The 17,094-nt window shown below is 41.3% G+C and overlaps 2 protein-coding genes across 4 annotated transcripts; one reads left to right on the forward strand and one right to left on the reverse strand.

Moving 5' to 3' along the window:
• Positions 1-1,927: 1,927 nt before the first annotated feature.
• LOC105025498 (zinc finger protein 135) lies at positions 1,928-7,614 on the reverse strand. Of its 2 annotated transcripts, none has more exons than XM_010896212.5 (2): positions 7,418-7,614; positions 1,928-6,145 (listed from the first exon to the last, which is right to left on the reverse strand). In XM_010896212.5, the coding sequence occupies exon 2, from the start codon at positions 6,061-6,063 to the stop codon at positions 4,633-4,635; it is 1,431 nt and encodes a 476-aa protein (XP_010894514.1). In that variant the 5' UTR covers positions 6,064-6,145; positions 7,418-7,614; the 3' UTR covers positions 1,928-4,632. The 2 variants fall into 2 exon arrangements, with proteins under 2 accessions (XP_010894514.1, XP_010894515.1); XM_010896213.5 differs by lacking the exon at positions 7,418-7,614 and adding an exon at positions 6,525-6,577.
• Positions 7,615-7,725: 111 nt separating this feature from the next.
• Positions 7,726-16,612, forward strand: timm23b (translocase of inner mitochondrial membrane 23 homolog b (yeast)). Of its 2 annotated transcripts, none has more exons than XM_010896214.5 (8): positions 7,726-8,145; positions 8,351-8,489; positions 8,588-8,646; positions 8,745-8,838; positions 8,931-9,015; positions 12,621-12,679; positions 12,861-12,971; positions 15,648-16,612. In XM_010896214.5, the coding sequence occupies exons 1-8, from the start codon at positions 8,131-8,133 to the stop codon at positions 15,758-15,760; spliced, it is 675 nt and encodes a 224-aa protein (XP_010894516.1). In that variant the 5' UTR covers positions 7,726-8,130; the 3' UTR covers positions 15,761-16,612. The 2 variants fall into 2 exon arrangements, with proteins under 2 accessions (XP_010894516.1, XP_010894517.1); XM_010896215.4 differs by having other exon boundaries at positions 7,728-8,145; positions 8,339-8,489.
• Positions 16,613-17,094: the final 482 nt, after the last annotated feature.

The raw sequence follows: 17,094 nt of genomic DNA on the forward strand, positions 1-17,094 counted from the left end.
CTCCTAATGCAATGATTACATTGAGTGAGTAATCGTTCATCAGCAATGAAGCTGAATATTCTAATGTTCCATCAACCCCTCTGTTCCTCATTCAGAACCTTCCTTTCCAACTTTTTGGTAAAGGAAAGAATAAGGTGCAGTGGTCTCTTAATTTTTTCCAGAGCTGTACATCAAAGAAAACATTATTACTACCATTACTTCGACAGGTCCAACCACTAACTCTGCTTCTATTATTTCATGCCCAACAAGACTAGGAAGCATACCACATTTACTTCTGTAAATGTCCTTTTCTACTTTCAATTTCAGTCAATTCTTTCTAAATGTGACTAATGTTGTTTTCAGATCAACTCCAGAAAAAATTCAGACTGCACTGCACCTTTTCCTTTCTTTTCCAAAAAGGTCGAAAAGGAAAGTTTTTTTAGTGAGGAACATAATAGTTAAAATTAAGACCCACTGCAAACTGAATGCTTCTGTTCCTCACACAAAACTTTCCTTTTACATTTTTTGGAAAGGAAAGGAAAAGGTGCAGTGGTCTCTTAATTTTTTCCAGAGCTGTATATACATACAGAATACAATACATATACAACATTATATATGCATATAATACACTCTTTTACACTGTTAAGTAGACTATCTGAAAAAACATAAATCAAGAAGAGTATTGAGTAGCATTTATTAAATAGCTTTGTTAGCAGTCTTTTTAGCTAGACTTCTTTTAGCATGATATATAGTGGCTACTTGTCATAAAAATGACACAAGAATGTGAATGTTAGCCAAACAGGTTTTCCCCTCTAATTTCTAAACCATATTTTCCAAGTCATAGATTATCCCTAATCCTTGACTAAAATCAACCTTGATATAAGTCCTGGACTAGGTTTAATCTGTGTCAGGGATCCTGCCCCTTAGTGTTCAGTTAGTGATGTTAGTCTTGCCTCAAATCAGCAAGCACCCTGGATTTTCACTCACTCATGTCTTGGAGGCAGATCTGCCCTGAAGACAGAAAGGAATGTGGTTGGTTTACTCAATGGAGAGTGCAAAGATGCATTTGAAACAGGCTGAATGCCCTTAAGGAGACATTTGACCAAGGTTAGTGTTTGTCCTTACCCTAAACCAGACACTGACACAATGATCCAGTTGATCTCCTTTTTAATCTAATGAGCTCTGCAGTATTCTATTTTTTGGAAAACAATTCATTCTTATTTTTCCCAGAGAATGAAATTGCTTAGCTTAGCCAGTCTTTGTAAGTCAGTAAACACAACTATCTGCTAGACGCAAAACTCAGTTGAAACATTTGGTCACAGGTGATGCAAACTACTGTGAGCCCCTTCTGCACGCACACACAGCTGTTCAATCATTAATCACTCCATATGCATGCATGAAAGAGGTCACCTATGACCTGCGATTTGCAAGAATGGACCAAGCAAGGGGAAAGGCAAAGGGGTTCAGATGCATGTAATAATATGAACCCTGGTGTAGAACTTCATGCCACGATTATTGACCATATTGCAAATCAAGGCCTTTCCAGGAGTGAGGCTGGGCAATGGGACCAGCCCAGTTCTAGCAGATCAACGGTGATATCAAGAGTAAGGATATTCACCACACTTTATTTCAGCATTACTGTACTATATACAGCACATATTTATTAACATGTTTTTACATTGTTTTGTTTTTGCAGTGATTGGTTAGCTTGGTGTATTTTATTTGTAATCTTTGAATATTGAACACCACTGAATTTGAACAAGGTATTATAAAGCCTTATGGTTCTGGATATCACTGCCTTTGACAGACTTTCTGCATTGGTCATATTCAGTAAAAAAATAAATAAATAGGGAAAATAATATAGCTGTGATGTTTACTAGCGTTTTGGGATGCATTCTGTAATAGAAGTATCAACAAACGGAACAGAATGGTAAGAGGGGTCAACATGTAAGGGTATTTGGACTGTTGTAATTGGTTTTTATTAGGCCATTGTGCATTGATGAGACAGTTGTACATTTTGATGCAAGTAGTTGATTTTGTGTCATGTATTTTATGTATGTTTCAAGTCATAGTATAGTTTGCAAATAGAATTTCATTTTTGCCAACAGTGTTCCAGATATGGCCAACATGTTAACTGCTCTGAGAAAGTGTTCAAGCAATAGAGAAAACCTGTAAAGTGTACTATCAGAAGACAAATACAGCAATTAAATTGTCTTAAACAAGTAAACCTGACAAATAATATTAACTATTCTCAAACAATTTAATTCACAACTGAATAAAAAAAAACTCTGATTAAACAACTCTAAACAAAACATTGACACATTTCTAGTTTCTTTTGCAGATCATGCTTGATAATTTAAAGTGATTTGCAGCCATCTAGTGGGGAGACTATAAATTACAACTGTGAATTACCAAAATTAAGTATTTTTTCCCAAGAAATCATTTTGATACTTCCAGGACATCATGGACCACTTCTTTCATGAAAGGTTTATTACAAAAACGCAAGACAAAACATGTCAACTGTTTTTCTAAAGGCAAACACAATACAAAAAACATACACCTCTCTATAGGATGTAGGTCCGCTGCATCAAAAAATTAAATAATGACAGCGAAAAATAAAACATTATTAGTTTCACAATCCAAAAGGCTGAGATTGCTGATAAACAGGAGAGAGGAGAATATTGTTTGCCACTGGACAAAAAGGCCAGAACCACAACAGAAAACCAAACCAAATAAAACTGAACTCAACTAAGCCTGTAGGGCCCTGAGAGGAACCAGGGGGATCTAGCTCTTCAAACAAAATCAACTAAATAAACATCAACTGACATAAATACAGGGAAAGTACCAAGCTTTTTTTCCATTTTCAATTAACATGGTGGGTGTAATAGTCTGGGCCGGTGCTTGATGCATACCACTAAACCGTTTCCCAAGGTGTCCTATTCAAACACTGAAAGAAATAAAGAGAATTCACGGCTAACTTCCAATTCAAAACAATAAAAGTTATTCACGAGAACGGTCAAGTGTGGATCATTGTTCAGAGTACCCAGGTTGCTTAAAGCAAATATAAACATCAAACAGGACACTAACTTTCAATAGATAATTGGACAATTTAACTGAAAAATAAAATCCATCTGGCTATGCATGTATACAAGCGTTTTTTTTTTTTTTAAAGCTTTGGTGATATACAGTAATTAGTTGACAGCTTGTGATAATATATCTGTGAATGGTAATGGTCTTGTGAAAAGTTCATCCGAAGAAGTGGAACTTTGGGGGGGAAACAAAGATAGCTTTGCCACTAAAAGGTGTTTTTATATTTGTCATTGCTGTGAATTGCCTTCCCTACTATGTAAATTGCACCTTTGTTCCCAATTCATAAATAAGAAGTGCAGTTTCCCTACAACCTCAATACACACGTGTACAAAATATGAAATCCTAAATCCAAGGAATATTTGAGAGTATTTGTCAAAATACACTGCACATATTAAATATTTCAATTACTCTCACTTCCACAAATGCAATGTTTTTACATACTCACAGTAGATGTAAAACCTACATATATTGTAAACTAATCTCAAGCTATATTCATCATGCATACACATATTTATATGGAATCACAATTTGATACATTGTGGTAATTGCAGTATATGTTGGCAAATATCAAATATAGGAATTTTCAAGTTCTACGGATCTGATTGGACTTCATATTTTGACATGAAAGTCCTAAAGTCAACAACCTGAACATTCATCTGAATACTGTAGTAGAAGAAAACTAAATCACCTAAGCATTCATGCTGAAAGGAAACTTGGTTTATCACTCAACGCTAGCAGTCTAAAGAAGAAAAAAAAAGAAAGAAAAGAAAAAAAAAATGGAAAACAAAGATGCACAAATCAAAGACCAACACAGAAATAAAGCTGTGTCGCTTGTTTTTTTTATTTTAGAACTATGTTGGCATGGAGATCTTTGAACACATACCGAAGTTGGGGAGAAAATGGAACCCCTGCCAGTTTAAGGATTCACTTTTACAAATGATGCCTGGATTTATTCAATCTTCTCTACTTACTTTTTCTCTCGTTAAGTACTTCATTGTTTTGATCAACGGTTGGTTTTGAAGCATCATAGATCACTCGGATGAACTGAAAAGATCAAAGTCAAAGGAAACAAGGAAATGGCTTAACTTGACAGGAGAAGCGTTTTCTCATCAAATTGTTTTCTGACGCGTGGTAAGGGCTGGTACCCTGACTGATATACTACGCAGATGGCACAGAGTACTTCACAGCTGGCGAGATCCTAGCGACCCGTCTGCCTTAACCCGGGTAGCTAACAACGACCAAAAGGGAATGTCAAAGTAAATCTAAATATTCCTTTGCATGGGCAGCAGACATGGTCAGTGCAATCTAGGAGAAACAAAAAATAATTAAAATAAAAAAAAAAAACATACACATGGGTGAACTAATTCCTAACCGCATCCCAATATACAATTTGCCGATATCATATAACCATAACTTATCATCACACACTTTATATACTCAGAGTAATGCCAATTCCAGTCCCGAACCAGATACCCCGACCGTCCCTGCCCATGAATCTCAGTTTTGTCAGCTCCGCACGGGGTGGCGAGGGGCGGCGGCTGAGAGCTAACCCCCGACAAACCCTCACTCAGAGTCGGACTCAAGCGGCGCCGTCTCGTCGATGCTCATCCGCAGACGCTGGTGGGCCCGCACCTCCTCCTCGGCGTGCTGCCGCTTGTGCCTGGAGTAGCTGGACGAGTGCACAAATGTCTTGCTGCACGTGGTGCATTCGTACCTCCCCCCCGTCGAGTGGGACCTCTCGTGGTGGTGGAGATTGGACAGCCGGGTGAAGGTCTTTTTACAGTAAGAGCAGCTGAACTTGTTCTCCCCCTTGTGCATTTGCTGGTGCCTGGCGAGGCTCTGCGCCTGGCTGAAGCGCTTGTCGCACTGGTCGCACGCGTACTGGCCCTCGTCCTCCTCCGAGACGGACGCCTGGCGCTGGCGCTTTGCCGCTCGTGAGCGCTTGTTCTTCTTGCAGAGGGTGTAGAAGTTGGGTTTGTCCCGGGAGCACAGCTTGAGGCGTATCTTCAGGTCGGAGGACTTGGCCAGACTGCCTTTGCCCTGGGCATAGTTATTCAGAAGATCCTTGACGTGGGACACCTGATGTTTCGAGAGGCCAATGGAGTTCTTGAAGGTCATATCGCACTGTGTGCATGCGTAGAACTTCTCCCCGGCGAGGTTCTTCTCCATAGGGGACTTCTTCTCCGTAGTGAACTTCTTCTCGGCGGTGTGCTTCTTCTCACGAGTCTGCTTTTTCTTCTTCCGGCTGCTGGGCTGGCGGCGGACATAGCTGATGGCGGGAGCTGGAGCGCCAGAGGGAATGCCCTTCCCCTTTTTATGGATGAGCCTATGACGCGACAAGCTGGAGCTGTGGTTGAAATCCTTCCCGCAGATGTTGCACGGGTAAACCCTCATGCCTCGGTGGGTTCTCAGGTGAGTTCCCAGAGCTCTTCTGCTTTTGAAGCGCATTGCACACTGGGTGCACTTGTACTTGTTTCCCTCGGCGCACGCTGTATCCGTTTTCTTGTTCGGGGGCGGCGGTGCCTTTCCCGTGTGCAGTTGCTGGTGTCTTGAGAGGCTTGAGGAATGACTGTAACACTTCCCGCAGTAGTTGCAGTGGTAGCTTCCACCCGGTGAGCTGTATTCCCCTTTCTCTGAGCCTGAATCAGAGCCATCTCCAACAGGGACCAGCTGGCTACTCCCTGGCTCAGTGTGGTCATCCTCGTCAGAGTCGTCCGCCTTCACTATGACACTCTGCTCGGCTATGTCACAGCCGGGGAACTCTTCCTCATACTGGGCAAAAAAGGGCTCATCCGGCTCTTCCTTTACCTGATCCAGACTTAGGCCAGACCCCTCGTCCGCTTCCTTTTTCACACAGGATATTGTGAACTTCGACCCGACCTCTGCCCACTTGACGACATACTCTATGGGCTGGGTGTCCAGTTCGACGGTGATGAAGTCTGCTCCAAGCGCGTCTGGTTCAGACGAATTTAGATCTGCCTCTGAGTCTTCCATTGGAGCAGCGTCGATCTGTGTGCGACTTCTGAGCTTGTTGTTAATAAATGGTCAACAATACTGATAACTGATTATGCCACTCCTAAAACAGAGAGAAAGAAAAAAACTGCTGTCATCTGAGAAATACATTCAAAACAAACCATGTTTAATTAACATCCCATAGAATATAATTTAGAAGCACATTTTCAATACCACAGGTAAAAATATTGGCATACTTGTGCTTTTCACTATCGAAACGTAGAGAAAACGTGGGCACATTAACCAAGCGGAAGTGTTTTACATACGTTAGACTGGGAAAATGAAACAAAAAACAACATTAATTCAGTGGCTGTGGTACTACGTTAAACGTTCGTATGAGCTTTAGAAAAATAAGAAATCATTTATAATGAGAAGATGTAAGCAAATACACTACATTTGAGGACAACATACGACAAAAGTATTATTATTTGATGGAAAATTACCAGACAAAGCAGCAACAATAAACAGGAAATACAGTAGGGACTAGGACGAGCACAATGCATTATGGGAGGGGATTAAATGGCCTGTTACTAAAAAGGCCGCCTTGCTACAAAGATAGAGGAAGATGTATGAAAAAGATTGCTTTCTTGTGCGTAAAACACTGACGAATCCCAAAATGACAAAGCAATATTGTCACATGGCAGAAAACAAATACGATTACAATGTAGGATTTATTAATAATGTATGATAACACGAGAAGTCTCTGCCTCAGACCACAAGTCATAACTGCGTGAATTCATTCTACCCGCCATACAAATAGCGAATATCGTTAGCGTCGAGCATATACCATGGAATATGTTTTTTTCGTATCAGCTAATGCATTATTCAATAGATTTTTCTAGATGATCTGTATCGGCCTAGCAGCACTGCAATTTACCGATCATATAAAGCTTAATACATTAAACTATAAACGGCGTCTACAGTCACTATTCGTGTAGATCATCTTGGCGGGTTGACAGGGTCAAGTCCAGCATCGATGACACATGCAGCTTGAGGAGAGGGCATAAAAAAACGATAGCCAAGGCTTGAGGGCTAAGACTGGCTTGGTACGATTTTCTCAACAAATTCTCTGTCATCAGAAGTCATCCGGTTGCGAGATGGGTATTTTATTTTACAGTAATTCACACAAAGCCCAGTCTCGAAGCATTTGCCCGAGTATATCACCGGCATAATGCTCAATAGACAAGGCAAGCTGTCTATATTTGGCATAACCAGGACGTTATTGTATCTTCGGTATTATGATTACAAGGCAGGCTATGTGGCAGAATTTGACGCATGAACAATGATTCTAAATCAAACGATGGTGCGAGGTTAATGTCTCGAGATGGGTATTTACCGGGCTTTTATCCTTTAGATTCGTTGTCTTGACCCTCGACGAAATTGAGTCGATTCTGCCGCACCTCTGTCAGATCAAAACCAGCGTCCTCACGAATTATAAATCCTTGGCAATGGCTGCGTATGGTCACTGGTTTCCAATATTGTGGATTGTCTTAACGTCCTGAAGCACAAGGTGTGCCAAGCTGGCCATATGCATTTCTATCTACGATCTTAACCGCTCCTGCGCAGCTCGCTTTGTATCTCGAGTTTCATTGGGCACTTGCCCAGAGAGGATCGACATCATTGGACAGGACGGACATGACAGCACGCACAACGTGTCGTGAAAACTGTAGTAAAGATTAACTGACGAACACGTTATTAAAGCAGTCAAGTTATTCGTCTTTAATATTACTAGCCCTGCGAGAACATACATTTAGCATAATGTTACATCCAAGAATAATATGATCCACCTTTTAAAAGATATCTTACAAACCTTATTAATTGTCGATCCGAACAAAGACATGCCCCCATCTTTTCTTTGCTTTACGGCTTTTTGAGGGACAAATATAGTTGTCATATGGTAGTGGTGGATGTCAACAACAACTCTGCTAGCCACCACATAGCTTTCTACGCTGTAAATACATGTTGTTACTATTAGCTATCTAATACTGCTATTCGGTCTGTGATGGAGTTGAGAAACTAGCTCGTATTTCACCCTGATGTAGCTAACTAATGATTGCAAAACAAGTAAGTGTTGAATAATTAACTATCCACCATACTAGCTAGCTAAGATAATCAACTCAAAGCAATAGGTAGCTAGTGCTTACTGCTTCTTCAACTTAGCATTGCTAGCAAGTTAACAAACAAGCTGTTTAAATACTGTCAAAAAGAGAGTACCTGTATAGGATACTAATAAATTCGAAGCTAATAATTCCTTAAGTGTAATTCCTAGCAAGGAAAGAAGAATCAGGTAGGAATCATGGACGATACCTCACCAAGAACATCATCTGGTGGATCTAGTAAGGGTGGTTTTAACATATTTGGTGGAGCGTCGTCCGAATATTCGAACAAAGAACTTGCTGGTGTTCCATGTAAGTTGTAAGAGGCTCAACCTGAAATCGAAACATTTTGCAGTTATGGCAAAGCGTAGCACCTTTAATATTGTCTGTATTTTACTCTCATTACACAGTGACTGGTATGAGCCCCCTCTCACCATATCTCAATGTGGATCCAAGATACCTTACACATGTGAGTTCTAAGTCTTACTGATAGTCCTCAAGTTGGCAATCTGCTACATCAATGACCGGTATCTCTAATTACATGAATGACATCTAATATTCCCATAGGACTCTGACGATTTCATTCTACCAACTGGTGCCAACAAAACCAGAGGCAGATTTGAACTGGCTTTCTTCACCATTGGAGGTTGTTGTATTACAGGTGAAACCTTGTTTTCTGCCTGAGAATTGCTCTTGAGCCTTTATGAAATGTCAAAACCAATTGTGTGAGTTATTGTTTGTTTTGCTTCTCAGGTGCAGTGTTTGGAGCACTCAATGGTCTTCGCATGGGACTGTCAGAAACCAAGGATATGGCTTGGTCTAAACCACGCAATGTACAGTGAGTTACCAATGCAACTCCCCAGCTTTGCAGAAACGTCAAGTATTTTGTATGCTATGATTATGTTGAACCCACAGGAAAAGCATTATTTATAAAGCACATTTCTTATATGGGATGCATTTGAAAGTGCTTGAATAAATGTAATAGTAAGGTGAGTAAAGATGAGTGTTTTCATTTGAGGATTTGTTTTTATTGTATTTTTATATTTTTTCTCTTTGTAAAGCACATTGCATTGGTTCTATGTATGAATTGTGCTATATAAATAAACTTGCTTGCTAGACATTGAAATTGTAAAAATTTGTAATTAAAACAATCAAATAGTGGCGCTGTGAGAGCAATGCAATTAAAAAGCAAGTATGTACAGAAGAACTGTAAGTGAATCAAGGCAAAAGGGTGCATCTGACAGCATATACGATATCTGACCTACATATTTATTATACTTAACTATTGATTCTTAAAGAATGTAACTCATAAATTCCTCATCAGCTAGTTTAACTTTTGTACCCAGTTACAACCCAAAATATCAGTACAGTTGTGCTCAAATGTTTGCATAGCATTGGAGAATTGGTAATATATGTACCATTTGTAAAGAAAACATGATTGAGCAGGCAAAACATATTTTATTTCTTATGGGAGTCACATTCAACTGTAGGTCATAACAAAACGGCACAATCATAAAACAAAACATGGCAACAAAGAACAAAATGAATGGACCCCTGGTCAAAAGTCTGCATACCCTTAGTTCTTAATACTGTGTATTGTCCCCTTTAGCATCAATGACAGTGTGCAGTCTTTTGTAATAGTTGTCTATGAGGCCCTGAATTCCTGCAGGTGGTATTGCTGCCCATTCGTTTGGCAAAATGCCTCCAGGTTATGCAAAGTCTTTGGTCGTCTTGCATGAACCGCACATTTGAGATCTCCCCAGAGTGGCATGATGATATTAAGGTCAGGAGACTGTAATGGCCACTCCAGAACCTTCAGCTTTTTCTACTGTAACCTCTGGAGGGTCATCTTGACCTTGTGCTTAGGGTCATTGTTGTGTTGGAAAGTCCAAGAGCATGCGCAGCTTTCGTGCAGAAGAATGCAAATTGTCAGTATTTTCTGATAACATACTGCATTCATCTTGCCATCGTTTTTCACAAGATTCCCAGTGCCTTTAGAGCTCATACACACCCAAAACATCAGTGAGCCACAATCATGCTTCACAGTGGGGATGGTATTCTTTTCACTATAGGCATGTTGACCCCTCTCCAAACATAGCGCTTATGGTTGTGACCATAAAGCTCTATTTTGGTCTCGTCACTCCAAATAACAGTGTACCAGAGGCTGTGAGGCGTGTCAAGGTGTTGTCGGGCATATTGTAACCAGGCTTTTTTGTGGCATTTGCACAGTAAAGTGTTCTTTCTGGCAACTCGACCATGCAGCAAATTTTTATTGAGTGAGCCACCTAAGAAATTAGAGCCATTTTCACCCACTGTATTGGACAGTCACCCCCATATCTAGACAGACAGATGACTTAAGGTTTGACATCACCTTCTTAAGTATATCTTTATCAAAGAAGTCAATCGTGATGGGGGAGAGATTAACGGTATATACTCAGATCTGTCTTCTGTCCAACCAGATCCCTCACCTAATTAATGATAACTCCTAATTGAAATATGGTGCAAACCTTTAACTTCTTAAGGTTGAACGTTTATCACAGGAGAGCAGAAATTAGTGTCAGTGGTTTAAGAAATTCTGTGTGGAAATTAATTAGTTCTTCAATAATATAGTATTTCCCTTTATATATAGCAATATGCTGTCACAAATATTGCTATATATTGATGTGGCAAATTATTTGTATTGAACACACATGAAAATACATTTCCCATATTACCCTAGTACCCACAAACTCAACTTCAGACCTCGAAGCCAGTTCTATTTAATTTTTTTAATTGTCTAATCAGGGACTTATTTAGGAAAGGGACTCCAGGTGGGTGGAGTTAATGATGGAGTGGAACAGAAAGACAGCAAGCTTCGGACCTCGTAAGGTAGGAGTAGAGTTCCCTTGCTCTAGTGGGTGGGTGTTTTAAAAATGTTCTGAGAATATAAAATAGAATTCCAGCAGCTTCTTCCAAGCCTTTTATATTGTTTCTCCTGTGTTGAATGGATTCCTCATTCCTCCAAAGAGGATTCCATTTTGATTTGATCATCACAGGAGGATGGTGGAAAAGGCATGTGGAATATTGTTTATATAGTGGTTAAAATGTTCACCACATTTATAGTGAGACCGAGAACAGTCTAACATATCAAGTTCGTCAGTGTAGTGGAAAGAAAAGTGGTCTTAAAAAGCTGTGTCAACAATAGAGGATATTTCGATGTTCTGTACACTTGTGTATTTACTAGGTCCAGAGTATAGTCAAGCCTGGCAAGTTAGTTCGTTCATTCAATTCAATATCACTAAATAAAGTGGAGTTGAAGTGTATTTGCCACAAACACTTTTTGGAATTGAATGATTCATTTTGGTATCGACCACCAGAGGGCAGTTTGCATCATATGGCAGGTTGATCCTGTTGACATCATGGACTTGCCATGCATTGCATTATGGTGGAGGTGGTACGAGGATTTTAATGTTTCCAGTCTAAAGATATTTAAATGTTTCTGTATAAGTGGTGATGTTAGGTTTTGGCCAGATTCAGTGTTCTTACAGGTTGCTTGTGTGGTTTGAAATCTGTACTGTTACAGTAATGAGTGAAAGGATAATGCTTGAAGGGTTGTTCATAGCTTGGCCTTTTGGACCCTGTTTATAATATGATCTGCGCACTTTATATCAGAACACTGCTAGACTGAGTGTGGAAAAGCATTGAATTATACTACTATCAAATTAGGTAAATCACACACACACATTAAACAAATTCACCTTCAAGAGAATCTTTCATAATAACAGAAACATGAAAACTGGGTGAAGTTGGCCTACACCCTGAAAAAGAAAATATTATTGGGGCATCCTTTTGGGGGTTCTTCGTTGACATTTTCAAAGGGTTCTTAAAATAACTCATATGGCTTCTCCCGCAGTTTCAGTTAGAACAACCCCTAAAATATCCTCCCAGAACCTTCTTGTTTTTAGTGTGCATGGTTGGGTTGCGTCAGTTGCTTTCAAAACAATTTTGTCAGGCTGACCTTCTTCCATTGAATGACGTGTAGCTCAAACACACCTGTGTTGACACACCTGACCTGACTTTTGGGTCTCTAACACAGCTGGGGATGTCAAGGACGCAATCAAAGGGCCATGAAATCAGCTGAGTCCCCGTCTGGGGAAGATGAGGGCAAAGTCAGAATCAGACACAGGTACATGGTGTTCTCTGAGTAATGCTGGCTCCAGTGGGAATACTGGTTGGACCGGGGTCATTCCTTTTCTACAGAGCGCTGTTAGCAGACGCCACTGAAAATCCCACTGTCGGTCTGTTGACACACGGCCTGATACTCAGCTGTAGGATTTCCCTATAGACTAAAACAAGTCTTCAGTGTGACACTTTACTCCTAACCGGTGTTGATCCTTGTTGAACATTGGAGTTAAAACCGGTGTGTTTAATAGATGTAATGAGATCACATGCCTTCCGTTTTAGGGTCCTGAATCTAATAACACGACAAGGTGCAACATGGGCCAACACGCTTGGCTCCTTGGGTGAGTGTTCCTCCAGTGCCCCTCTCTAGAGTTAATGTGCCGCTAATTCACTAGAACTGCGTTCAGTGTGTTTTTATGTTGTGCTGTGTAAAACCAACACGTCTCTTCGACGTGTGTTGAGTTAGGACTCAAGTCTGCTCTATTCAGTGCGTTTCGACAGCGTTTGCTTGCGTGTCCTCAGCTCTGTTGTACAGTGTGTTTGGGGTGGCTGTGGAGAAGGCCCGAGGAGCAGAAGATGACATCAACACCGTTGCTGCCGGAACCTTGACTGGAATGCTGTACAAGTCCACAGGTTAGTAGAGGAACTGGGGACTGGGATTTGTAGTACAATACCTGGCCCAGAAATATTTTCACAGCTCTGGTCCTTGCCCACAAAAGGAAACAAACAGAGAGGCCGTCTCACATTTCCGTTTTGTATTTCAGTAACTGCGAGGAGGAATTCCATTGTTCTGGTACAGTAAAACCAGTGATTCACTTTTCAAATCTGTAACTAGGAAGCATTGGAAATAATGAACAGAAAAACCCTTAAACGCTGGAGTTGAACATAATGTTGTTGGTCCCAAAATATAAACATTCATTTGACCTCTGCCCCAGAGATGTATGGCAGTAAACGTAAGTACCTGAAATTTGTTTCCCCTGCAGTAAAGCTGTTGTCTGGCACTTGTGATGACGCAATTTATAGATAACGATAAATACCCATTTCCCCCTGACCTAGCATGCTCTGTATAGAGGAAGCAAATAAAAACATTCCCGTGAAAAACAGAACTTTCTCTTGTTGTTGCCCAAGACGACCAGCTGGTTTCCCTAATGGTTTAGTGGGTTTGTTTCAGCCTAAAAACTGGTTGGTTTGATTGACACGTTTAGTGAGTTTGGAATGAGGGCGTGGCTGGCCTTGGTTGCCAGGCTTTATCATAGGGACAGCGTCCAGCACTGCAGTGGGCAACGGACTACACTTACATCACTGGGGGCGGAGGGAGTACGAAATCAACCGAGGGGGTTAAGAATGGCCTATTAAATACATAGCAGTGGGATCCAGCAGCTATGCTACAACCATGGGGTCCGCATGGGATTTCCACGCTGTAGAGAGAGTAGCGACGGGCCGTTCCGATTCCAACGATGTGGTGTCACATGAACATTTGTTCCCTGTCTGAGTTGACCCTGCGGTTTTCTTTGCCAGACAACTTCTATTCGTGGCCTGAGCGTGCTTGAAACTCATTAGTCAGGCATACCATGTCTGTCACGTTTCAACTGTTCAGCTTACGGGCTAACCTCTGTAAAATATTTTATGGCCAAAAACACAATCATGTCGTTCTGCTCAACTTAACAGGGTCATTCACTCTTGTTTATGCTCTCTGTTTGTGGTAGAGACCTGTTTGTTTTAATCAGCCCTTCAGTGCAATTAGAAAAGCACTGCTGAGTCAGGCCAAGGTCCAAATCCCAAGTGAAGAGCTGCCTGTAGTTTCCTATTAGGCTTGTCTAGACCTGTGGCTCTGATTGTGACTAGCAGGGACATGGAGACAGACTGACCAACAGAGGATTAATGGACTTCTTTAGGAGCGATTCTGATTTTCCTCTGGTGTTGTAATGCTATGAAGTGGGGGAAGATTTATAAAACGGGTTGTCATTTCGAAATAATTAAACCAATGAAAGGACAGCTAGGAAACTACACTTGAACCTCATATTAATAGTTTGCTTTCAAATCCACACAGTTGGGGTACAGAGCCAAAATCAGCAATGAATGCTTACAGTCCCAATAATTACAGAGGGCACTGTACTGAATGAGCCGCCTCCATCATTGTGATGGTGAATGTCTGTGGTCCCCTCACACAGCTAATGTGTGCATTTATATGGCTTGCGGACTCCTCACCAAACCTCGCGGCTTTCTTTGACAGTATCCTTGCCTGTGAAGGTAACGGGATGAAAAGAGCTGGTCTTTCTGTGCTGTGGTAGCCGGCTACCAACCGGAACCATTGTGTCATTACTCTATTGTGCCGACGGCTCTGCCGAGTACGCCACCCGTTCAGTTTGGTTTCCAAGTCAGACTGGCGCTACATTAGGAAGTCTCTAAATAGCTGTGGTAGTGATTCACACCGTGCCATTGTGTGAAAAATGAGCAAACACCACTGACACACATGGGAAAAGGAATGTGTAATCAAAGGATTGTCGACCTATCAGTGAAAAATAACCTGGCGCTCTGGATACAGACATGTCTGTGGAAATTGGCCAGGAGCTGTTTCGACAACGAACAAAAGGTTTGGTGTTTTTCCCTCGACCTGACATCTGAGCACCTACCGGCGACTGCGTCACAGGTTTGATTGAGCAGGGTGTTTTTAAATTGAAGCTGACTCTTTATTTCCCTGCTAGGGTGACGCAAACCCCCCCACGTTATCTAAGGGCTGCCTGCCGTGGGTGTCGGCCGGTGTCTGTGGTACGAGGGAACCTTATCAGTGAGATGGGGGGCCGGGGCCAGTGCTCCCCTCCCTGTCAGCCCCACTCTGAAGGCTGTTGGTTCTATGTGCCCGTAACCATGGCTTCTCATTCAAACGTTATCTTCCGAGTCTACCCAATCTGTATGTGCTTCTCTAAGCCCTAAGGACCCCCCTGTACAAAGGTTTTATTACCACAGAGGAGAAAATAAGTGAAGGAGAAAATGAATGAAAATATTCAGGTTTACTACTCTGGACGAGAGTGTCTCCCAAATTACTTGACATGTAAATGTCGGTACTTGGCATGCAAATTCCTGGCCTCCTGTATGCCTCTGTTTAGTCATAGTTGACTGTGGTAAAATAACTCATGACATGTTCCTATTGTGGGTTGGTTTTTGTTCCCCTGTCAATGTGATGGCAGGTGCAGAATGTCTCTGTGGTATAAGAATTCCCCTGACTGGTTTGTATTGATTCGGTCACTAACTGGGTAGGTGTTTTGAATGTGATGTATATGCATTGTCTTTTTTTTGGTGTATTTCTAGGTGGTGTCCGCGGGGCAGCAAGAGGGGGACTTGCCGGCCTGGCATTGTCCGGTATCTACGCCCTGTATAACAACTGGGACCACCTGAAGGGAGCCCCTCCCAGTCGTTACTGAGCCCCGCCCTGGAATACTGAGTGACAGACGTGACAGTAATGACAAATACTGTACGTGTTCCTTTGTGGACATATCTTCCCCGTACCATAATAGTCTGTTCCCTCATCCTCTGCCTGCGTGGGCATCTGAGGCCCAGAGAAATACACTGAAAGGAAAGCGGTTGAGCAGAGGTCTGTAAATGTTGTGTCAGGCGTGAGGCTCCTGCATCTCTCCAATCGAATGCAGATGCACAGCTTTTCCCGGGATTATAATGTCTCAAAACGTCACTAATAATTGTTGACTGATTTTTGTGAGATGTGGACTGGTGTCCTTTAGATGTCTCATTCCGGAACATTCCGCTGCACTGCATGTGCACTGCATGTGGTTTTCTCAAATGTTAAACTGTTAAATGCTATTTCAAAGAAAATATTTTTCTTGGAGCCATCAGGGTGGCCTAGTGGTCAACAGCGTTTCGCTGGTTCTAATCCCAGAGCCTGTACGTCTGACCCTGAGCAAGTCTGATAGCCCCACTTTTTCCCAGGCTGTTGCTGTAAATAACTCTGTGTTCTTAACTTACTTACCTGGTAAATTAAAGGTGAAAAAACAAGGTCACTAATGGCAATGCTTTAAGAAATTTTAATTAACAATACCTGATAAATGCTGTTATTATATCTATTTCATATCTAGTACTTGAGAAAATGAAATTAAAATAAATTGCTATTAATGTTGAATTTTCATAGTGATGTCTTACCATCTTGTGAGTTGGCCTGTCGTTCAACAAGTTCGAGGAAATGGTGTCTATGAAATTTCCTATTATGATGGAAGTAATGTTATCATATTTTTTATTGCTCATTAAAATGCTTGTTAAGTCTTTCATTTAGTTCAGTCATATCTGTTTCATGGTTGACACAAATCCATCTCTGATAGTGCCTTGAATTTAGATATGGTTATCATGCTTATCACTTGGTTTATTGTGACAGATCCACTGTTCTAGAATTTCCACCAAAATGTTTAAGGAAAACAGTGTTTAGAAACAACTGAAATGGCCCAGTTTGGTCTGAAGTTCTTTCACCTAAGCATTCTGTCAAGTGAAGCGGTAACTAAGTGAAGCCTCCAATAGGCTTTCGATCAATTGCAGGAGTTTCAACGCGTTTACAACTTGACATGACTTCAGCCATTACAGAGGGCGTGTAAACATATTTAGGTCATAGGTCATACACCAGCATGTCAAAACCGAGATATGGGCAATGAGTTCACCAGGAGACAGCAGAATAAGTAGCTGCTGGAACCGGCTTTTGATAAAATACCAGAATATGGAGCCTCTTTCCTGTAACAGGCTTTCAGCCAATGTGTTT

The sequence above is a fragment of the Esox lucius genome, chromosome 6 (assembly GCF_011004845.1).
Source record: "Esox lucius isolate fEsoLuc1 chromosome 6, fEsoLuc1.pri, whole genome shotgun sequence".
NCBI classification, from domain to species: Eukaryota; Metazoa; Chordata; class Actinopteri; order Esociformes; family Esocidae; genus Esox; species Esox lucius.

Bases quoted from the DNA above. Each gene is read 5' to 3' on its own strand.
- timm23b (XM_010896214.5), top strand. The intron at 9,016-12,620 runs GTGAGTTACCAA...CTTCCGTTTTAG, and splicing joins TCTAAACCACGCAATGTACA to GGTCCTGAATCTAATAACAC. The intron at 12,680-12,860 runs GTGAGTGTTCCT...GCGTGTCCTCAG, and splicing joins CAACACGCTTGGCTCCTTGG to CTCTGTTGTACAGTGTGTTT.
- LOC105025498 (XM_010896212.5), bottom strand. From the start codon at position 6,063: ATGGAAGACTCAGAGGCAGATCTAAATTCGTCTGAACCAGACGCGCTT.